This window comes from Harpia harpyja, chromosome 20, assembly GCF_026419915.1.
Source record: "Harpia harpyja isolate bHarHar1 chromosome 20, bHarHar1 primary haplotype, whole genome shotgun sequence".
Classification (NCBI taxonomy): domain Eukaryota; kingdom Metazoa; phylum Chordata; class Aves; order Accipitriformes; family Accipitridae; genus Harpia; species Harpia harpyja.
Genome location: NC_068959.1, coordinates 6,089,088 through 6,112,993, shown reverse-complemented (window position 1 = coordinate 6,112,993; position 23,906 = coordinate 6,089,088). Strand labels below are relative to the sequence as shown.

General features: G+C 40.4%; 1 protein-coding gene across 1 annotated transcript; it reads left to right on the top strand.

Annotated features, from left to right (window-relative positions):
• Positions 1-4,314: 4,314 nt before the first annotated feature.
• Positions 4,315-23,048, top strand: GFPT2 (glutamine-fructose-6-phosphate transaminase 2). The gene is made up of 19 exons (XM_052772027.1): positions 4,315-4,422; positions 9,361-9,468; positions 10,095-10,193; positions 10,872-10,997; positions 11,582-11,640; positions 12,154-12,288; positions 13,781-13,842; positions 15,391-15,470; positions 15,759-15,876; positions 16,580-16,743; positions 17,294-17,389; positions 17,499-17,596; positions 17,939-18,059; positions 18,376-18,533; positions 18,670-18,784; positions 19,975-20,102; positions 20,797-20,964; positions 21,409-21,570; positions 22,185-23,048. Exons 1-19 carry the CDS (start codon positions 4,416-4,418, stop codon positions 22,227-22,229), a joined length of 2,049 nt encoding a protein of 682 aa, XP_052627987.1. The 5' UTR covers positions 4,315-4,415; the 3' UTR covers positions 22,230-23,048.
• Positions 23,049-23,906: the final 858 nt, after the last annotated feature.

The following is a 23,906-nucleotide window of genomic DNA, read 5'->3' as shown; positions in this document are numbered from 1 at the left end:
TGCGCCTTTGTGTTTTTAAAGTATTTCAAATCTAGTTAATTAGCCAGGTTGGTTTTACAATACACGTGTTCATCATGACAATTGGGCTGAAAAGCCATCATTGAATTAAATCATGGTTACTTAATTCTCAGTCATAGGTATGATGTTGATTCACATTTACGTGTAATTCCTCCTAACATGCATAATTTTTAGCATTTCAAAGGCAGCTCTCTGACAGTGATGAATGATGATTAACTCTCCCCTGTTCTCAAATGAAAAGCTGTTAATTACTATTATGTACTTTTAAACTGAAAATACCAACTCCTTAGTCCTAGACAGATCCTAGGTGAACAGCTAGTTGACACCTCCACTGAGAACCATCAATATAACAAACAAGTTTTCCTCTCCTTTGAACTTCTCAGCAGAAGAAAGGTGTTGCTGTCTTCACTTCAAAGGCACTTGCTGATTATCTTCAAAACTCACTGTGGAGCTGAGGTGGATGCAGAGGGTGGCCAGCCTTTCCTACGTAGCTGTGTCCTGCCCTGAAGCACACAGGCGCTATGCCATGCACAGCCTGACCTCCTTCAAATGCCAGCAAGGTCAGCTCCTTACATTTGTTTTTTCTGTTGGTGAAATTCAGCTTCACTGGAGTGACTCCTGGTTAACAGCAGTCACCATTATCAGACTGGGAAGAAACCAGAGAGAAATCCAGACCAAGTTGGCAGCCCGAATATTCTTGAGAGCCTTGGTAGGGAATAACTCCGTCCCATTTAGTTAAAATTAAAGTGATGGTGATGGGAGTGCTCAGCTTTTCTCAATGTTTTAAATATTGTTATTGGGAGTAATACATGAAAATTGCAGAAGCGCAGGAGTCTAGTTGAGGAGGATGATGATCTGTAACGTACAATGGCTGCTTTTGGTCTCTCAATTTTCACATTTGAAGCAAGAAAAACTCTTCGAGGGAATCCCTCCCAGTGTTCCTTTTCTCCAGCTTGTTATTTCTTTCTTTTATATATATATATCAAACTAAAGTAATGAACTGTCATTGTTAATATAAGAACTTGTGCTGTGTATTCTAGTATGAATCTAGCAACAGGCTATTAGTTCTCAGAAAATGCAGTAGCCGCTCAACCAGCAGTCCAAAAAGGGTAATTTAAAAGGAGTTTTATAACCCAGCTATAATCATAGAAGTGCTGGAGTTGGAAGGGACCTCCATTTGGTCACCCATCATCCTTCGCACCATACACACATCACTCACTTTAGTGATGCCTCACAAGACAGGGTCTACTCCAGCAGTGTCACCAGTGAAAGGGCCATACACCAGCCTTTGCAGCCTGTTCTATTGCATAACTGCCCCTCCTAATTTTTTCCTGATATTTATCACAGTTCTTCCTTTTTGCAGTTCACAGCCACTACTACTTTTTTCCTGCCCCTGTTTACTAATGAGAGAAGTTTGATCCTTTTACTCCCTGGGACAACTGAATTTACTGAAACTCCTCAGCAGGAAATTAAGTCCCCTTTGGTGTCTAGGATGGAACAGAACAAAGTATTTAGATAGGTATCTGAATCTCTTGAACATGCAAATGCAGTTTGAAATATCTGTCCTTAAAATGCTGCTGGCTGCTTTTCAGGGCAGATCATAAACGCTGTAAGAACTAGTACCTGCATTAGGCTCAGAGAGAGCCTAAGTATAAATTCCTCTTCTTTCCAACCACATCCTGAATGATTTTCATTGCTCCTTGCCTTTGCCTAATGGTGCCCCAGGCGACTTCCTTGTTACCTGACGCTAAAACAGTGATACAGTAGTCTCTATACTGTACCCTACTATTTCCTACTTCTATTTTTGATCACTTGTGCAAAGACAGAAAAAAGACAGATATGGCTGGGCAAAAATTCCTGATCCTTAGAGTGTCACTTCAGATTTGTGTTCAGACTTTCGTGGGAAGTTGCATCAATTTACCTCCTTGTTCCTTCTCAGATGCCTGTCTCTTACAGCATGAAAATGGCAACCTTCAATTTACAAACTCTCTGTGAAAACTGCTATCTGTTCTGTGGTTTGTTTTTTTTTTTTTAATGGTCTCCTGAGAAGAGCACTTCTCCAGAGTACAGCAGAATTGCTATATCCTTATTGTGTTGAATATGGTAGATGACACTTGAATGTATTTTGGCTTTTAGACTTTAACGAGTTTTAAGGTGAGACGGGATGTTTGATCATCCCGAGTGCTGTAAAATCTGTCCCTTCAAGCCAAACAAACCCACTAGTAAATACAATTAGTGTATTCTCTAATACACTTCCACAAAGTCATGAAAAAGCCAAACGTCGTCAGACAGATGAGTCTGGGAAGTGTTGACTGATAAGTTATCAAAGTGACACATTGGCCACTAATTAATGTAGTTCATACTTGCAGTCTCATTTTCCTTTAGTTTTCTCCCTAGGAATGTCACATGGAAACATGAAATGTCTTGCATGAGTGAAATTTTGGGCTCTGCCTTGTGATCTTTGGCAATTAGTATTGCAGTGATGTTAACAAAAATAAAAAAGTGCTTCTTTCCTACTGTCTGCACCACTCATTAGTTAAAATGCACGTTGCACAGGGAGCAAAAAAAGGTTTATCTTTATTGTATATAATTTAATATAAATAGCAATGCTACTTAACATGCATAGCTGAGATTAGGAACCTCTCCCTTTGCTTGGGCTGGACTGGGGGAAACAAGATCAGAGATTGCTTCATAGGAGGAGCGAAGTTACCTAAACAGACAAGACAAACTGGAACCGAGTGTCAAAATGACTTGCCTGATGTCACACAGCAGGTCAGTGACACAGCTGGGACTGCAATGGTGACAAATCATGGGTCTGTTTGGTCTTATTCTGGGGGAAAGGAGGAAGGAAAACAAAGTCGTTTTTATGGAGCATGGTGTGCATAGCTGTTTCACACAGGCAGTAAAAACTACACTTAATTTATTCCTTCTTGTAAACTAATTTAAAGCAGAATTTCTAACACTGTTTAATTTTATGACTTGAAAATATTTTAAATCTAGGTTTTTGCCTTAAAATTGAGACAGTTTCCCTTTCTTAAAGTGGCACAAAAATTTACAAAAAAACCCAAAAAGTATTTTTTTGTGGTTGAAATGTAGGTGTTCCCATCTTTATCCTTCATTCAACCTCTCTGTCAAGAGAAAAAGTGACAAAGTTTGAAGGAACCACTACTTTCTGTAAAAAATGACCTACAAAAAGAAGCGCAAGAGAAAATGAGCTCTTAAGTTCTGGCTTAAATAAGACACCTTGTGCTTGAGTTTCAATAACTCTATGTATAACTAGGATCATCTCTATGAAATATTGTGGTGCTTTTTAAAGAGGAAGAAGAAACTATAAGCAGTCTGAATCATCGTGAAACTTCACGTATTTTTTAAAAAAAAATCCTGTTTGTTCAAAATAGCGGTGTGAGCTACTTCTGTGAATGCCTGCAGTCCCGGCACGCTGCAAGGCACTCGCTTTAGAAGTCACCATTCCCTTTGCTCGGAGGAGGCTCCCTGAGATAAGAGATGGCAAGTTTCTTTAGAAGAAGATGAAGCTCGAGCCTCCTGCACGGGTCACATCGGCAGGACTGAACTCGTGCTGAGGCGTGCCCCGCAGACGATGCCGGCCAGGCCGGGGCCCGCGGCCTTCCTCATCCTCACGGTGCCTGCCCCCAGAAGAGCACCCAGCCCGGGGCGAAGAGGCCGGAGGAGGCTCCTGGAGCCGATCTGCGGTTTCTCTCTTGCCAAGTAAACGGAAGAGACCACACAGGCTGACCAGGAGTTTCGTCTGCTACTGCAGGGAAAGGCTCTCCCTCAGGCGGAGGCCGATGGCCCTCGCCTTTGGCCCTCGTTCAGCTGAGCACGAACGCAGGTGCTCTGGGTCCTGCCTGTGCAGATGAAGTTGGCTGCTGAGCCTGTGTTTCTAAATGCTTCTGGCCGAAAAGGCTGAAAAACGGGGGACGCCTTCCCCTACCAAGCTCGCAGAGGGGCTGCCCTGCCCCTCCGCCTCAGGCCCGGCCACGTTGCCCTGACAGGACGGACTGCTTCCCGGGTGCGGAGCCCGGGAGACCCCCACCGCCGGCCGCCACAGCCCTCGGCGGCCCCTGTGGAAGGGGTCGAGCCGGCCAGGCCTGCGCGGCCGCCGCGGCATGGCTGGGCCGGGGGCAGCGCCGCGGACCCCCACCCCACCCCCGCCTCCGGGCCGCCTCCTCGGCGGGGCTCTGCCCCCGCCGTGCAGCCGCTCTGGGCCCCGGGCGGAGCGGCCCCAGCGCCCGCTCCCCGGCCAATGAGCAGGGAGGCAGGGGCCGAGCCGGCCGCGCTATAAGAGCCGGGGCGGCCGGGGAGGCGGCAGTCCCTCAGCGAGGCCGTCGGGCGGGAGCCGCGTTTCCTCTCAGCGGGAAGGACCGTGTGGTGCCACCATGTGCGGTGAGTGACGGGGCCGCGGCTGCCGCCCCTCGCCCGGCCGTCGGGGCCCGCCGCAGCCCCTTCGTTTAGCGGGCGGGACGGAGCTGGGGGGTCTCCACCGGCCGGGGCGGGGGTCGCTGGTAGGAGCGAGGTGCCCGCGGACAAAGCGGGCTGTGCCCGGGGCCGGCCGCCTCTTCTGCCGGGGTGCGGGGACGAGGGCTGCTTTGTCCCTGAACTGAGGGGTGCCGGGCTGCCCCGCCGTGACAGCGGGTCCCGGGGCTGCGGAGCCCCGCCGGCGCATCCATTCGGGATTGGCCCCGCCGCATCCATTTTGTGGCGTTGGGAAGGGAGAATGACCGGCTCTTGCGGAGACGGCAGGTGAAGGTAAAGCTCCTCCGTCCGCCCCCATCTCCCAAGGAAAGGAGATTGCCTTTCTCTTCCCCACAGCTTCGTCTCTCTGTCCCCTCCGCGTCCCCCGGCTTGTCCCTAGGTCTTGTGATCGGAAAACGTCCCGTTCCCGCAGCCGGGCTGTCTTGGCTGCCTCGTTAACCTTTGCTCCTCCTGGTCCAGATGCCCCAGCGCATCGCTGCTTTGGCTGATGCACAGGCCGCTTGATGCGCTTGGCTCCGTCTTTGCTCTTCCAGGACTAGGGGTTAGTTGTGACTCAGTTCCCAACTGCGGCGATAGGAAGAGTTTGTGGTTTTCAAACAAAGGCTGCGAGGGAGCTTAATTCGTAGCTGATGTGAGTTTATTCACCTACCTTTATGTAATAAGGACGAGATGGTGAAGATAATGCTTACATCATGTATACAATTGCTTAGGTATGGTTTGGATCAGATTAAAATCCAAGTGCGGGTCCAGAGGCTGCTAATGCAATGTATTTTAGTTGCGGAGGAAACTTTAGTGAAACGTTACCTACCCCTTTACTCAAACCTCCTCACAGGTCTGGAAGGATACTTTTGTTGGCAGTAGAAAAATTTGCGCTTGTACTTCTTCGCCATCATGAACAAAACCTCTTTTGTGAGACGCAGACTGAAAGTGAATTGAGTTACTGCTCCCAAAAATGTACTTTCTGAGCTAGATATCTTTTCCCTGCCTCCACATCCTCTTTAACCTCAGAAAGAGCAAGGAGTCCAGTAAGCCTCTTTCACTTGAATGGAAACACGAGGTGATATTGTTTGAGCTCCTACGTGACTCAGGTCGCTATCAATGAGACAAACTTGGTGTCTTTTAAACAAAAGTCCTTCAGGTGAAAGACTTGGCTCAGTGCCTAAGCAAACAAAAGATATTGGTGGCAAGCACTAAGCAGTGAGATATGTAATGGTAATATCAAAAACTTAGCATATCTGGGCTGTATATTGATTGGGAAATGAGGGTGTTAACAGTGTTAAATGAGTTTGGTAAAACGTCTAGCTTGGGGTGGAGCGACTGAGTCAGTATGAAATGGCAAAGGAGCAGCAGTTCATGAAGTGCGGTGAGAGTAGTGCTAGTTTTCTTCCCATCAACATTTGGAGACTTTATATGTGACATTTGCTATCATGAAAGATGTCCCATATCTTCCTTGCTATGCTGATCTGCTGTAGGAAGTGCAGGAGTTCTTGAGGTTGCAATCAACAGTTTCTGAATTACTTTTTTGTTTGTTTGTTTTTATTTTTGCATATCTTTCCAGGTTTAAGTGTTGAAAATATGTCCTCTTGTGTTTTCTCTGACTTCAGGTAGCACATGAAGATTTAAACGCATTGTTTTCTGTTTTGAAAATACATAGGTCATTAAATACTGCCATAAACATGCTCTTTAGGAAACAAAGTTGAGATGTTATCACACTCGCATGCAAGAAGACTATAGCAAAAGTATGCAGGTTTAAAAACCAGGTGAGATGCTCTTAAACTGATGATCTACCTATTTTAAATCAAAATTATTTTCATCAGGATATGAAATTGAGACTTTCTCAAAGCTAAGTTTCTGGCATCAACAATGTGCTTACCACAGTAGAGGCAAATCAGTTTTGTTCAAACTTCAAGTATAGGCTGCCCCCTTCTTGATTTTGGTGGAGTCTTGCAATTGCAAGAGTTCCTGTGGATTTTTCCCACGAAAAAATACTCAATGTACTTTTCCTCTTCTTGATGCTCTGCTTGCAATCCTGAAAGGGAAAGGAGAAACTCTAAAGTCTTGATATGCCCGTAAAGGGAGAGCCTTGCTTTCAGTGTTTGCACCTGATTAAAGCTGGTTTTAGTAATGTTTTAACAACCTTCTGTTTCTGAGTATCTGATTCTAAAGGTAAGCCACACATGATTGACCTAGTTCATGCTTCTATGCAAACTCTGTAATTATGGAAAGTTATAAACTAGATTTAGCATTTGGATCAAGAGAGTAATGCCCTAGAAAAACGCTTCTTAAATGCCTTCATTGGATTCTATGTATGTATGACTTAGGAAAGTATTTCATTGCTAATGTTATGCTGACAAATAAACATTACCTTACTTGGTACATATCACTACAGTATTGCATTAGCTTAGAGAGTACTTGAGTTCTCATTGGGGAGGAGAGATGCAAGCTCTGGAAATGGCATCTGATAGCTTGGGGAGGCCATTATAAAGTAACTTGCGAGCATCACAAAACTCTCTTATCACAAGCATGATTCAACTAAGATTCAGTCATATTGGTTTGTTTCCAGAAGGAATTAAGCTACAAGAAGTCTTTATTGAGAGTTGTTTCTACATGAGTTGAGCAATGTGCTTTAAATCTAGCCAAAAAGATGACTGAGTAGGGAAGAAAATATGCAAGTGGGTAAATCATGAAACAGAAAAGTACTAGAGAAATGGTGCTAAGAGTAAGATTCATTTCCTTTAACTGAAAGTGTTTATAATATATTCCTTGAGAAGTCAGGCTGCAGCTTTTGCTTTCATTGTAAATGGCCTCTGGTGATTTCTGTGTCTTCTAATTCACGTGTGTGGAAGCACAGCTACAGTTCCCTGGAAACAAGGATCTTTTTAACAATTGCAGCACAGTAGTAGCATTGTAAGGACTGTCCCGAAGGAAGGTTCTTCCTGGAGCTCTGTGTAGTCAAAGATGCCACATGGAACATGCAAGGCTGATGCGTCTCAAATACATTGTGAAATCTGGCCTAGAAAGTAGAGCTGGATCTGAAAAGAGGTGTGTAGCAATGTTTTGGAATGATGTTGAGAAATTTGTATTGAAGAAATTGAAGAATACTGCTCTTGAGGTTCGTGGTTAGTGCCAGAGGACGGTAAATATCTGTCTGGAAGAATGATCAACAAGCTCTCAATCTAAAGTGACTGTATATAACTGGAGACATTATTTTTCAAAGAGTCCGCGAAGAAAGTATTTAGCTGTTCAAATTCCCAAATACCTCTTCAAATGCAACTATTGTCTTAATATCTCCATTAATGTTGGATGCTTTACAAATAATTAGGCTGGGCTCCTCATAAATCTCACTTCTGTAGAAGAAAAGCATTTTACGCCCTTTAATCCTTCCAAGATAAATTGAGAGACCAATGTAATAGTCTCTTAGTCTCTCTGTCAAATCAACAGCATTAATGGCTTAAATCCAGTGGGGTAACCAAATTCACAACGATATTTATAAGGGAGATTTATTGGTGTATCATTGTAACAGCTTCTTCACTACAGCCATTTACAGTTCAAAAGCCTTAATTGAAGGGGAAGAGGGTGTTAAATTTCAAACAAAGGCTTTCTCTATTTAAAACACTTGCTTGGTCTGAACTGCTTATCTGTTGAGCTCAGAGTCTGTTTTTTTGCTAACTGTAGTCTCTAGTCCTGACTTGTTGCTTGGAGAAACCGTTGAAACAGTGAAATTAGGTGTTTCTGTTTTACCGGGGTACAGATCTGCAAGAGTTGATAAAAGAGCGTAATCTATCCTTATGAATGTAGAATTACCAGGAGGAGCAGTAGGCAGAGAAAAGGAATGGTTGTGTTTTCCTTTGCAGGTGACCTTTTTATTACACCTTCTCTAAAGATAAAACAACATCCCCCAAACTCCTTCTAATGAAAAAATGCTTGTGTACTTTTGCCTTCCAAAAAAAAAAAAAAATTTGTGCGGGGGTGGAGGTGAGGGGGAACCAACCCCAAAACTAAAAAAACCACTTCTTGGTTGATGACCGGTCTATTCAAGAGAAGAGGGATCAGACTTGAAGACTCTTCCAGGCTCTGTTTGCCGAGTAGGCAAAGAGTGAGTTCACGTCTTTCCTTACAATGACTCTAAGAGTTGACCTGAGTAACACGGGGCAAGCAAACGATCTTATGTCTCTGTTGAGTTGGGTTTGGCAGGCAGCATTGTGTTGAGGCAGCGCAAAGGGTGAATGCTTGTTTTTTGGGTGACCCCGGTTTTGTATCTTCTGTTTCTTTCCTTTGTTGTCCTATCCTTTTGACTGCTACCCTTTCTTTATGTTTTCTTCTCTTGTCTTTTCCTGCTGAAGTGACTGTTGTATGCAGGATTAAGCTGGAGCCTTTCAGAAATAGATGTCGTGCCTAGTACCTACCTGTGGGTATTTAAGGCCATGACTTTGATTACAAAAGTCTCCTTGTGTTAGTACTGGTGAATATATTCCTTCTTTGAATGTCTGGATATGAAATAGATCACAATGTTCCCATTTTCAGCTGTGGTTTTCATGAAAAGTAGAAATTTTTTAAGCTCTCTCAACTGTTTAACTCTTGGTGGGTAACATGAGGAGGGCGAAACTGGCCAGGAAAGTGTATGTGTTGTGTGGTGAAAATGAGGGCCTTGAGTCCTTTATTGTATTTGAACTCTTTCCATTTCAAAACCCAGTAGGAAGAATTGTACTACATGGGAAGTTGGGTCCCCCTAGGACCTCTCTGTGATACTAGTTTTAAAGGATTTTAGACTGAGTCTGAAGGGATGCAAACTCTAAAAAAAAATCTTTGCTTCTTTTTTTCCCCCCTTCCCCTTTTCTCTTTAAACAGGAATTTTTGCTTATCTAAACTATAGAGTGCCTCGGACTCGGAAGGAAATATTTGAAACCCTGATAAAAGGATTACAGAGACTGGAATACAGAGGATATGACTCTGCAGGTATGTAAACTAACTCAACAAATGAATTTTAGCAACCAATAGCTACTTATGTGACTTTTTGGGTACTTTCAACTTCTGCGTGTTGGATTTTTCTTTTTTTATCCTGCTGATTAAAATATCAGAACTAATCACCTTGATTCGTGGAGTTTCTTCAGCTTTCCTCAGGACTTTAAATTGGGTATTTATTTCTGTAATCAGATGGTGGTTGAGGTTTAGTACACATAACCAAAGCAAACAGGGTGTGAGGAAGAAGACATCCATACAGAGTCATGTAGTTTGTGCCTCAGCCTTTTTTGTGCATGTGAGTCCGAGTGAAAGGACGAGGAATATTAAACTTGTCTTTAAATTTGAGTTGGCTAATTTCATCGAGCAAATATATTCGTCTGTCTTCAAGCAAAATTTGAGATGGCTCATGTATATTTTCATCTATGCAGTGGACATAGACTTCATCTAGTTTGTTTTGAACACACACAGGTCTAGCGACAGACTTCAAGTATATCCCTTTGAAGGATAATTTAAAAATAATTTTTTCCCTGGTGTGTGCTTGTCTGTATTTTCTCAGCCTTATTTTCATGCAGTGTATTTCATGCTTTAAATAACACCTGTGACTGTGTCCTATACTGTAGGAGTGGCAATTGATGGAAATAATGATGAAGATAAAGAAAGGTTCATCAAACTAGTTAAGAAAAGAGGAAAAGTAAAGGCCCTGGAAGAAGAGTTGTACAGTAAGTGTCTTAAAAATCACCCCTTTACTTTGGCCTCCCAGTCAGGTTATCATCTGCATCTCAGCAGAAAGTCAGACCGTGAAATTACAGTTACAATTTTGTACCAGAAATAACTGCATTGTGTAATCCAATGGCAGTTAAATTGCCCCCCAAATCTTCACTTGAAAAGCAAGCTGATCTTTAGATATAGTGCTGTGAAATTATCAGTCTACTCTCCCCTCTTTTGATTGCTTCTTTGTTCAAGACCTGGGCCCGTTGGTGCTTTACTCAAATGATTTCTGTGCTTGGTAGCTGAAACATCGAAACATGGACTCTGACAGAATTTATGGCCATTTAAGCAGCTGGCCGTCATCACAATCTGCTCTCTGCAGTGCTTCCATCTGTGAAGAACTGAAGTTCTGTTTTAATACGTTTACATTATGATTTGTAGTAATGTGGTCTGTTAGCCTAACTGTTAGTATTGGCTGAAAGTGCTCATCTTGGCAAACAAAGTTTTAATCACAGTAGCTTGAACTATCTGAAGTGTAATATCAAGAAAGCAAATGGTTTAAAAGAAAGCCAGAAGATAACTTTTAGATTTTTTGCCTCTAGGAATTCTCTTAGTGTTTTACTAGTTGTGTGTGTGAGAGAGAGAGACTCAACTTCAAATATTCAGTAAACTGAATTTCTTGTGTATAGAACAAGATGACCTGGATTCAAAAGCAGATTTTGAAACACATTTTGGAATTGCTCATACTCGCTGGGCGACCCATGGAGTACCAAGTGCAATAAACAGTCACCCTCAGAGATCAGATAAAAGGAATGGTATGTAATCTCTGCAGCACTCTGGAACTGTATGAATTTGAAATGGTTCAATCCACATAGTACATATGTTCTCTGTTCTTACTAGTGTTATGGCATCTATTTTGTACGCTAGGGCTAAGCTGTTGCCATTCTATCTAGTTTAGACACTTTCACAATAAAAGAGCTTCTTCTGAGGCAAAAATAACACTGTGAAAGATTAATGAGATCTGTTCTCTGAAAATTGATGCACATTAGTCAAAGTAAAACATTCTTGTTTTAAAAGGTAAGGCTCTGAAAATGTAAATGCATCAATATCGTCTGGGCTGGAAAAGGGAGATTTTGTGTTGTTTTTCACTTGAGGCGACTTGGTGCTATTCTACTGGATGTAGTTTAAAACTGTCTTAATGATTTGGAACAACCTTTGTATGCCGTCAGAATTTGTAAGCTTCTCCTTTCTGTTGTCCATGTTGTGGTAAACTAGGTCTGAAAGCTATAGCAGGTAGTTTCTAGTGTACTTCTAAGCTTTTTTCCCTCTAATTTTGTGTTCTGAGTTAAATATCTTAATTTTTCATTACTCATGAATATATATATTTTTTTCCTTTTAGAGTTCGTTGTTATCCATAATGGAATCATCACAAATTATAAGGACCTGAGGAAATTTCTGGTGAGTCTGTGGCAACTTGATTCTAAAACTAGAATGTAAATGCTCCACTAACTACCGTCAGATCTTTCATTACTTTGTTGGAATCTGAATTCAAGTTTCTTGATATCATCTATAAAATAGTAGTTTGAAGCAGTCTGGCTAATAAAGATACTTGGGAGCTGGTGAAGTGCAATATGTTCTTGTAATCCTAAATGCAAAGTACTTACGAGTAGAGTAGCAATTTGTGCTCAAATTCTTTGAAAGCATGTATGGAGTGGGCTCCCTCCTCTTTCTTATTGCTTGACAGATGCTAAGCAAGTCTTACTACATGTCTTGTTAAAGTATCTCTGAAAGAGTAGCTGTGACAGGATAAGTCTTTATATTTTGTCTGTAGTGATATATATCCACTAGTCCAGTGTAGTGCTCCAAGCAGTGTCTTACTGTGCAGTTTCTGGTGGGAGGCAGCTGAGAGGCTTTTCAGTGTTTCTTGTCTGAGGATGAAAACACTTTTTACTCTTCTATATGATATTTCAGGAGAGCAAAGGCTATGAATTTGAATCTGAAACAGATACAGAAACGATCCCCAAATTGATTAAATACATGTATGACAACAGAGAGAGTGAGGACACCAGTTTTTCAGCGTTGGTAGAAAGAGTTATTCAACAGTTGGTAAGTGGGAAGTTCTTTTTTTCCTGTACTACCGTATAAGCTATTTGTGGGGTTCCTTAGTATTCTGCATTGCTGCATTTATGCATTTAGATCTTCTGCAGGATTCCTTAGAAGGTGCTGCAAGTAATGCTTTTTGGCCTCTAAACAATGCTTAATGGACCAAGAAATGAGATTAAAATTTTGGAAACTTCAAAGGCTTTTCAATGGTAAATCTTTAAATTGCACTAGCAGTGGGTTTGGTGGTGTGGTTTTTTTGTTGTTGTTTTTTTTTTTAATAATAAGCAAGAGATTATCGCAGCTTTTTAATGAAGCAGCTTAATTAAAAGAAATTAATAGGAACCTCTGGGGGTTGAAATCTTTTATAAAGGGCAGTGTGTTCTTAAAGGCTATTCTGATCATGTTAAAACACTGCTGTGATTCAAGTTTTTCTAATAATATGCCTTGGCTCCCATATTTGGAAATAGATCTAACAAGCTGTACCGATTCGTGGTGTAGCTGGTTTCCAAACTGTGAGGTGGAAATCTACTGTTACTTAGTATGTGAACGCTTAAAAACTTCGATAGATGCATTGCAAACTTGGAGAAAGCTTGCTTTGTTTCCTGCCCCAGTCTCCAGGCAGATGTTTTCCCTCCCCTTCCTGCAGTTTCTTACACTCTTTTCACCTCCCCTTTCTCCTCTCTAAAGCAGCTCTGTAGGATTCCCCTAGAGCAGGGCTGGAATACAGACAAAGTAAAGACCTGTATGGGTCAAGAGGGAATAGCGGTGCAGCCACCTGGTTGAGGGGAAGGGTGACTTCACCTGACCGCAGAACAAGAGCAGAGTAGTCTGACTAGAGTCCCTGCGAGAGGAGTGAATGTTACCATCTCTCTTCTGTTTGTGAGGTTGGGGGGCTTTCACTCCTGCTTTTGGAATACTCCTCAAGTTTGCAAGCTGTGTTAATTCTATAGAGGGCTTGATTGTGTGTTCCTGGTTTTGTTCTTGCATTGCGGATTTTGGGGGGTTTTTTGGTGGAGGGTTGGGTTTTTTTAAAAAAAAACCAACACATTAGTGAGAGTTTGCTGCTTAAACTGGAAATAGTAACTCCAAAACTGTAGCTGAAAATGCGTGATAAAATGCAGCTACATTGACATTCTCATTAAAAGTCTTACTAAAAGTAAACATCTAACAGTCTTCATGTTGATAACAAGTAACATCCTGGAGATTCTCTTAACCCTTGCATTAAAAGATAGTGGTTTTATTTAAAAAGAGAGGCTAAGTGCTCACTTCCTGATCTTTCAGCTGTTGCAGTGTTACGTGCATGTTAGCTTGTTCTGTTCTGTGACCAATTCCTTTAAAGGTGCAGTCTGCCCTCCAGGAAGAGATTCCTGATAGTAGTAAAGAGCTTTCCTTTACAGCCCCCTCAGGAAGAGGGGCCCCAGTGTAATGAGATGCAACTAATTGAGATAAGTTGTTTAGGATTTTTTTTTTTCTCTTGTGTTTGCATTGTTTCCAGGAAGGTGCTTTTGCATTGGTTTTCAAGAGCATCCATTACCCAGGTGAAGCTGTTGCTACCAGGTTAGTAAAAGTCCATTTTATACATAATTCATGCTTTTTTAGGTTTAAAAAAAATGCTAACATCTCTTAAAAAAAAATACTAGAATACTGATGTTTAAAGTGCTTAATTAACCAAAACTCTGAAGGTAGACAGCTGCACTAAGTGCAGCAAAGCTCTGCTGAGCATCTCTTCAACTGGCTATTAAATATAACTGAATTTGAGCTGTACTGACTGCAGGTCACAGAATTTCCAGAGGCTTGTGTTGATTTTCTGTCATCTTTAACTTTATTTTGTTTAATAAATCAGCTGTGACTACTCACCTTTTGAGGGTGCAAAGATGGCAGTGAAAAGTTATCAGATGATGTTTTCTTGCTTCATGCACATACACTTTCGGTTGGAGATTGTCCAAATGACACACTCAGAAGAATGTACTACTGACAAACACATTCCCATAGTCCTTTTATCTGTGACAGTGTGTCAATAAAGCAGCTCGGTGTATCTTCTGTTTCTAAAGTTGTATTAAGAGTGTGCTAACATTTCTCCTATATCTAAAAGGGGAGGGAAAGGGTATGGTTCAATTTTACTTCATATTGAATGAAGACTAAGGTAAGTATGTTCAGGTTGGCTAAAATGCCATCATACTAATAGGTTATACAAATAGTGTTCTATAGCTGTCATAGAATTTACAAATTTTTTTCTGTGTAAGTTCTACTTTTATTTATGACTTGGAAAACAACTTTCAGGAAATGTAAAGAAATTAAAGTAGCAAGTGAAGTAGCAATGGCAAAAAAGACTGTTTTATACTACAACCAAAAAGCCCATTGCTTCTGTGGTCTAAAATGGGACTATATTAAAATTGTGAAAAAGCCAGCTGTACCATCACTCTAACTGGAGAACATCTTCTGAAATGAACTACTCTATATGTAGTTCAGGTTTGGGTTTTTGGGAGTGAGGGGATTAAGAGAAGCTAAACTTGTAATCTGAGGTGTTGGGTGTGTGTGAATTACTCTTTTATTCCTGTGAGGTATACATAATTTTTTAATAAGCTCTTCAGTGTGGCATCTGACCTATATAATTAAAAAATTATCTTAATATTCTACAGTTTCAGAGGTGCAGTAGTGATGATTGACATTTCTGAATTTAAAAGGCTAAAAGGTGGAACAGTATTTCCATAGTGAAGGACACTGGAGCTTATTGATGGCTCACTTCAGAGGCAGAGTAAACTTTGCTTAAAAATGGTATTCAAATTGGTCCCTGTGCTAAGCTGTTTTGTGATTACTGGAAGGAAAACAACTAGTTCATATACATTTTCCTCTACCTGGGTGTAGTTCATGGGGAAAGAATCACCAAGGCATACGGCACTTATTCATATAATAATATTTGGCGAATCTTACAGAAACAACCAAGTTTATATAAATCCTGCCATGTAATGGCTTTAGGATCAGGGTTGAGGAGAATCTTCCTATTTAGGAAGCTAGATGGGATATTGCCTTTAAGCTTCACAGATGTCCTTTGACTTCTTTGTATGCACTTTTCTCTTCATAAACTTGCATGTTTTCCCTTTGTAGGAGAGGGAGTCCTTTGCTCATTGGGGTTAGAAGCAAGTACAAGCTCTCCACTGAACAGATTCCTGTTTTATATAGAACATGTAAGTTGATAAATCCAGTTACATTATTTTTAAGAACTAAAATTGTTGTTACTTTAGGATTAGAAATTAGGTTAATTGGTCTTTGTACTATAAAACTACCAGCTGATGCCCCAAATAGCTTCTTAGCTGAGGATATTATATTTTTATACTACTGAATGTGTAGTTCATGTAAAAGTCCCATCCCCCCGAAATACTTGTGTAACTGTCATACCTTGAAACTGTATAGTCTGTAATACCTAACTTGAACAGATCTGGTTTTGCATTTAAAGTGTCTCATTTCTTTAATAGGCAACATTGAGAATGTGAAGAACATATGCAATTCACGAATGAAAAGACTGGACAGCTCTACATGCCTTCATGCTGTTGGGGATAAGGCAGTAGAATTCTTCTTTGCTTCAGACGCAAGGTAGTAAAAGTACTTAAACATCAAAATACTGTTTTTGTTTAGAAGTGAGGTAGTTCTGGAAATCATGCTGTCTTGCTGCTGTACAATTGTTTTCTGATAGAATAGCTTCTAATCCAGGTAACTTCATAAAGCCCCCAGGCTAAGGCACTTGAAAAATGTGAAGGCTTGACATCAGCATTTGAACTACAAACAAGTGCAATATCTGCCAATTGCTAACCTCTATATAAAATACATCTGGTGTAGGAAGGTAAGTTGGGTACAAATAGACACTATCAGCTGAGTATTTTGGCAGACTATAGGTTAGTCTGGGTTTTGGCACTTTAATCCAGCTATCAGAGGAGGAAATAGTGGTGTGGTTCCAAACTTAGCAGGAACCTGGGCATCAGGTATGCATTTATCTCAGAAACAAGATCGTGACCTTAGGGGTCCATCAGGGACACAGGGAGGCAAGATCAGATCAGCAGCAACTTGCTGATGAGAGATGCCGTGGTTCCCCAGCCTTCTGCTCTGGGTTCCTGTGAGAGTGCTGGAGGAGCAGCAGATGGAGCCATTTCCTTTAAGATGGCTCTATCTGTAGTTATGTCCAAAAGGAGGATAGAAGAGGGGCTGGAAGTGCTGTGTGACATATTTAATTGCTTTGAGGAGTGCTGCTACCAACTCTTACTGACATGTCAGGTTTGCCTTGCTCCTGTTTTTTCTGTAGTGCTATCATTGAGCACACCAACAGAGTAATTTTCTTAGAAGATGATGACATTGCAGCGGTAACTGACGGGAAGCTTTCAATTCACCGTCTCAAGCGTTCAGCTAGTGACGATCCTTCCCGGGCCATCCAAACCTTGCAGATGGAATTGCAGCAAATCATGAAGGGTAGGTTGAAACATCTGTAAACAACTGTCATCAAAGATGGATAGTTACTGACTGTTTGTGTAGTAGATAAGGCAGAAAACTGCTAATTTGTTGTGAAAATGACCTGATATTTAGGCTGTTTGTACTGGGAGCTGACAATTCCAAGCTTTACAACCAAGGAAGATGTGCGGTATGGGACTCTACCCATTTTTAGCCTTGGAAAAGTCCTAGATACTTCTGTTCATCTCAATATTTAATGAAAATGTAACTAATGTTACCATGTTGTTGTAGTTGTTGGCAAACTTTGACTGTAAACTAAGAGCTGAAGTGGAATACAGACATTTCCTTAAAAAGGAATTCAGTTACTTTGTCAGTGTTGGGAAATGAAACCAACCAAATAGAGCAAACTACCAATCCCTCCTTTCTTCTCGCCTATTCCTCAGTTTTTGTTTAAGCTAACACAGTCAAATTAGCTTGCTACCACAGGTTGTCTTGAAAGTCGTCTCTTGGTAACTGTAATATACTTCAAATAACAAACCTAAGCATTACCATGTAATGTTTTTCTAAACAGGTAACTTCAGTGCGTTCATGCAAAAGGAAATTTTTGAACAACCAGAATCAGTTGTCAATACCATGAGAGGCAGGGTGAATTTCGAGAGCAGCACAGGTAACTCAGAACAGATGTTCAAGCTGCACTAAGCCTGTAAATTTTGAACGTATGAACTGGAAAATAAAATACACCATTGATATATGCTTTTTTGTTTGTTTGTTTACAGTTCTGCTGGGGGGGCTGAAGGACCATTTGAAAGAAATCAGAAGATGCCGAAGACTGATTATTATTGGCTGTGGGACCAGTTACCATGCTGCAGTAGCTGTATGTTCAGCCTTAGCTGAAATGCATATGTAACTCCTAGTTGCTGGTTTTTAGACAACAGCTCTTCATTTGCTTTTTCTTCTATATCTCAAACTTCACCTTTCATTGAGGGGTCTCGCCCTTTTATTTAGTTTTCGTTTGTGCCACATTCTTTATAATGCTCCAATGCTGTTACCTACCATGCTAGAAATTAACTTTTTTCACCTTGGTTCTTAAAGCTCTGGTGAGCCGTAACTATCAATTTTTGTAATAAGAATCCATTTAGATTATCTCTGACTCTTAAGATGTGAAGACTTTTATGGGTGGCAATATTAACAAATATTGTGTGCTGCTTGAATACAGACTCGACAAGTATTGGAAGAATTAACTGAATTACCAGTGATGGTGGAACTTGCTAGTGACTTTCTGGATAGAAACACACCTGTATTCAGAGATGATGTGTGCTTTTTTATAAGTCAGTCAGGTGAGCTGCATTTACTGTTTGTCTTCAGTTGAGTCAAAACTGTAGAAAAAATTTTGAAAAAGCTAATGATTTATTACTTTCTGTATGTTGCAAGAGGATGATGGCTAACGGGCCAGATTTGTCTTGAATGACAGCTTCTTTCAGACTTGATTCAAATATATATACGAGCGAGTGCTGAAAGATTGTTTTCAGTTGCATTTTGCATTGTGTAAGTGTGGATGCAGTTATTTAGAACACACTTGTGTAGAATTTTATGCTTTTCAGGAATCATTGCTATCCTCTGTCAACCTGAAGTCAAGATGTAAATGTTTTCCAGGTGAAACTGCAGACACTCTTATGGCCTTGAGGTATTGTAAAGAACGTCGTGCTCTAACAGTTGGCATAACAAACACAGTCGGAAGCTCCATATCCAGGGAGACTGACTGTGGTGTACATATCAATGCAGGACCTGAGATAGGTGTGGCAAGCACAAAGGTAATTGCTGTTCAGTATTTGACTTTCATGCTTCAGCCCTGTGGAATCCAATTAAAATTTTAATTGTAGCACTTCAAACTGAGATCATATTAACTCTCTGTAGACTTAGCTGCTAAATGTTTTGTTTTCTTTGCAGGCTTATACCAGCCAATTCGTGTCTCTTGTAATGTTTGGCCTAATGATGTCCGAAGACAGAATTTCCTTGCAGAAAAGGAGACAGGAAATCATTAGTGGACTAAAATCATTGCCAGGTATATTGATATTTTGGGTTTGAGGAGAAATAGGGGATGTTGTTTAATGGGCAATATAAAATACCACTTGGAGATGTTTCTTTCTCATTTAAGTTTCACTCTCCCTCTCCTCCTGAAAGGTAGACAATATAAGAAAAATGGACTATTAGTTTCTGCACTAACTGCCAATTTTACAAGTGCCCTTCCAAGAAACTTGGCAGGAAGATCAGGATTTTCATGGGTTGGGTTTTCTAATTACAATAAGGTAGTTTCGTATGAGAAATACTACTTGATTTCCTAAATTTTTAAAGCCTTTGACTTTAAATCAGGATAGATAAAAGGAAACTAATTCAAGGTGACTTCTCGTGGTTTAACCCCAGCCAGCAACTAAGCACCACGCAGCTGCTCACTCACCTCCCTCACAGTGGGATGGAGGAGAGAATCAGAAGGGTAAAAGTGAGAAAACTTGTGGGCTGAGATAAAGACAGTTTAACAGATAAAGCAAAAGCCGCACACGCAAGCAAAGCAAACCAAGGAATTCATTCCCCACTTCCCATTGGCAGGCAGGTGTTCAGCCATCTCCAGGAAAGCAGGGCTCCATCACACGTAACGGTGACTTGGGAAGACAAATGCCATCACTCTGAATGTCCCCCCCTTCCTCCTTCTTCCCCCAGCTTTCTATGCTGAGCATGACGTCATATGGCCTGGAATATCCCTTGGATTAGTTGGGGTCAGCTGTCCCAGCTGTGTCCCCTCCCAGCTTCTCGTGCCCCCCCCAGCCTGCTTGCTGGTGGGGTGGGGTGAGAAGCAGAAAAGGCCTTGGCTCTGTGTAAGTGCTGCTTAGCAGTAACAAAAACATCTTGGCATTATCAACACTGTTTTCAGCACAAATCCAAAACACAGCCCCATACTAGCTACTGTGAAGAAAATTAACTCTATCCCAGCCAAAACCAGCACAGTAGTATTTAAAATGGATGTTCACGACTTCCTTTAGAATTACATATGGGATGTATGAGTACTGCTTAAGCCAATAGTTGCTTTAGATTTGTTACTATAAATAAGGCTAGAGAAAATATCCTTAAACTGCAGTTAATGGTTGAATTATATTAAGTGTATTTGTTCTAATAGATCATTAGAACATCCTACTACAAGCAAACTATTTTTTCCAATTAAAAAAGTTTTTAATATGTGCTTTTTGTGTGCCCCAATAGAGATGATTAAAGAAGTCTTGTCCTTGGATGAGAAGATACATGATTTGGCTCTTGAACTGTACAAACAAAGATCACTGCTGGTTATGGGGCGTGGGTATAATTATGCCACTTGTCTGGAAGGAGCTCTGGTAGGAACCTCTCAGTATTGTTGGATGTTATTTAAAATGAGCTTTTGTGGCTTCTGCAACATAGTTTATTTCTAATATTTCATTACAACTTAATTCTGCTGCAGTAAAACTGCTCTCTTTAACTAAAAGCATTTAGTCCTGTTGGATCGAACACATACATAAGGTGATCCTGGACACCATATCAGTTTCTTGTTTCTTTCACATAATAAATGCAGTGTTTTATGAGTCTAAAAAAACCCCAAACAAACAATTTAAAATGCTGACCCATTTGAAAATAACATGAGAAAAACACAATGTGCTGATGTTCAGATGAGACGCTCGTGCAGGAAACTCAAATGATGTTATGAATGTTCTGGTGGAATGGACACATATCCATCTCTCACAGAAGTTTGAAATGTTAAAGGTAGACTGCATTAGCCAAGGTTGTGCTGGGTGTTTGGTTCTTAAAGTTCCTGTTGATTACTCCATTTCTTTATCTGCAAATGCATATGCACGGGCAAGCCCTCCTTCTACTAGCAGCCTGCTAGAAATCCCAGCAGACAAGCCTGTCTGTTTTCGCTATTAACTGATCTTTGAACATACCAACCATATGTCTGTATTTAAGTGGCAGATATGCAGCCTTGGTGTTCTGCTTCTTGTGGCTTTTATTTCTCATCTGATTTACTAGTAACTTGATGGCATTTGCTTTTTTTAGAAAATAAAAGAAATCACCTATATGCACTCTGAAGGTATCCTGGCTGGTGAGCTGAAACACGGTCCATTAGCCCTAATAGATAAACAAATGCCTGTTATCATGGTGATAATGAAGGATCCTTGTTTCACCAAGTGCCAGAATGCTCTGCAACAGGTCACTGCTCGACAGGTAAGCTGTTTGACTAATACAATGTCATAGGTAAAGAGATTGTGCATGTTGTATTGCTGCTGACTGTGCCTCAGAAGAAGGATGTATTGGTGATTTTTTTTTTTTTTTTCCCCCCGCTAATTATTAAGTTTTCAATAAGATGCTATATCTGCATTGTAGGCTCTCATTACAGGTTAACACCAGTAGTGAAAACTGATTGCATGTGGGTCGGTGGTTTGGGTTTTTTGTTTGTTTTGAAGCAAATGGAATAATGTTAAAACTCTACAGGGTGAAAACATTCAAGTCTCGCAAAACAGTGAATGACAAAAGTCATTATGCAACACTGGCATTGTCGTTGTTAGCTACCTGAGCATCTTCAAACATATTACAGGCATGCTGTGAACCAATATTTCAAAGTAGTTCTAAGCCAGCTCTTCACTTAACACTGCAAAATTTTATTTTCAGGGTCGTCCAATCATTCTGTGTTCTAAAGAAGACACAGAAAGCTCAAAATTTGCTTACAAAACCATTGAGCTGCCTCATACAGTTGACTGCCTTCAAGGAATCTTGAGTGTTATTCCTCTCCAGTTGCTTTCATTCCACCTAGCTGTTCTCAGAGGATACGATGTAAGTGCTTTCTATATTTAGCACTCCAGTTACTGCAGTTTTGAACTTCCTCCTACCAGTGTAAAGCGAGAGACCCAGTTATATGGCCTATCTAACAAAGAACTATGACAATAGTTAGTGGAACTTACAGTGACTGTGGTAGTAGAGGTGGCATTTCAGTGCCAGTTCTTCAGCTGTATATTTTTTTAATCTGCATCCTTCTAAAAAAATTATAAAGATAATTTGCTTAGTTTGATTAGTTAAGAGCGCAGATAAGATTTAGTTCTCTGAAAAAGTCCTAAAATGTGACATTGCACTTTAACCTAAAATAGTTCAATGCTTTGTGCTGCTTAGTTTGTTGACACTGGCTAGGTGTGTCGGTTTGATAATGATGATTGCTTTGGAAAGGTACCCTGTGCAAAACAAATATGTATTTGTTAGGAGGGTTTTGGAAGCAAGGATGAATTCAACAGTGAGTCATTTTCTGCAGACCTATAGTCTCTTGTGTGTGTTCATGTGTCTAGAATAAAGTAGAACTCATTAGGAAGTCTAAAAAAAGCATGCTAAATGAACTGTCAAATGCAGGATGTCAGTATTACTCTGTCATATACTGAAAGGCTGTCTCTTCGTTCTAGGTGGACTTTCCAAGAAATTTGGCCAAATCTGTTACTGTAGAATAACAGCCAAGAACAGATGATGTTTTTGTCACCAGACCTCTGAGTTATACTTGTAGAAATGTGTTATTCTGAATTGATAGGTACACATTTTGCTAAACAGAACTACAGTACTAACTGGAAAGTGTCAGAAGGGTTTATCTTGCAGCTTTAAAAGCTTTTGATGTGCCTTGTACCCAAGTGCTTTTGCTCACAGCAAATATTCCTCTAAGTCCTGAAATTGCCAAAGAAGATAAAAATTGTTTACACATGGTATACTGAATGAACTATTCTACTGTGCAATATATATATACAGCTCTCTTCAGAGTAACTGTGAACAATTTTTTTTAGCCTACACTACTTAACTAGTTTTAAAGATATAGTATTTATAACTACAATTGTATAGCTTTTTTTAAGTTATTTTTTTAGTACATTGCTTATCTGTAGCATTGGTAATGCTCAGAATGTAAATACTGAGCATGTCGACACTTGTGTACAGTTGTTAGGGCTTTTTTCCTACTTCAGCCTCAAACTGGAAATTTGTTGTCCCTCTTCCTCCCCAGCTTCCCCTCCCCCCTTTGCACCTATGTTTTGTATTTAACCAGTCATTTGCAAAGCTCTTCTGTGGCTGTAAATTCCCATCTGTGTTTTAAATTTCTGCTTCTTTCAACTAATTATTTGAAAAGCTAGAGCAACATTTTGTTTTGTATGCCACCCCAGCTCTTATTTGCGTAAGATGTACAGTACAACAAAATAAGGGAACTGGATGTCTTTCAAGTGATGTTTCTGTTTGAAGAGTGTACAATGAAATTACAATGCAATTAAAAGATTATATAATTCTTCTTGTTTTGTGGTTTGCTTGGTTTTTTTGTGGGGTGTGGTTTGTTTTTTTTTTTTAACTTGATGACTTCTCGGGTCTGAACACAGGTACACCACAGCAGTACTCTGATAGAAGTAGGAGAGACAGTGTTCTCCCTGAGTCTTGCCTAAATCCTGGTATTGGAGTTCTTTCCTCTGTTTCTTAGGTTAGTTCTTTTGTGTCACACAGGTCTCCCAGGTAGGCACATCTTAGTTTTCCTTATCCAGCAGCTCTGTTTCAAAATAATGTGTCAGGTTTGGATAGCTTGCTCTGTATCACCATCTTTCTGAAGCACATGAGTACAGGAGAATTTAATTTGCTGGGTGTTTGTCAGTGTTTTGCCAGACATGTACTGATACAGCAGTGTCATCTCTGATTGTAGCTCCTACCGTAGTTTGCACCAGCTATTGATTAAACCTTTGTATTTTACCTTCTACTGAGGTAGATGAATGTGGGAAGAAATTTCCTGTAGGTGAAAATAGAAGCTGTGTCTGTATTTTTACATATGCTGTTTTATGGTCATAAAGTTGACTCCGTAGCCAGGAAAGCACTGCCATAAACTTGCATTTAAAATAGTATCTAAACTACAGATACTGAACATATATTAAAAAAACCCCACCCTATACCAGCAAAGAAGATAATACTAAGTATGTCTTCAAGCTAGGACTAAATCCCTATTTTATTAACGTATATATTTGCAAAAGCACACTTTGCTAGTTGTGAACTAACTAGCAGTAGGAAGCATCTATAAACCTCAAATAAATAAGGTAGATACACACATGAAGTTCTCCATTTGTTATTTTGGAACAGTCAGAAATCATAATATTTAATTTCTACATTTTATT

Excerpts from the sequence above, each read along its gene's own strand:
- GFPT2 (XM_052772027.1), top strand. Across the intron at positions 11,641-12,153 it reads AGGACCTGAGGAAATTTCTG|GAGAGCAAAGGCTATGAATT; the intron begins GTGAGTCTGTGG and ends ATGATATTTCAG. Across the intron at positions 20,965-21,408 it reads AACAGGTCACTGCTCGACAG|GGTCGTCCAATCATTCTGTG; the intron begins GTAAGCTGTTTG and ends TTTTATTTTCAG.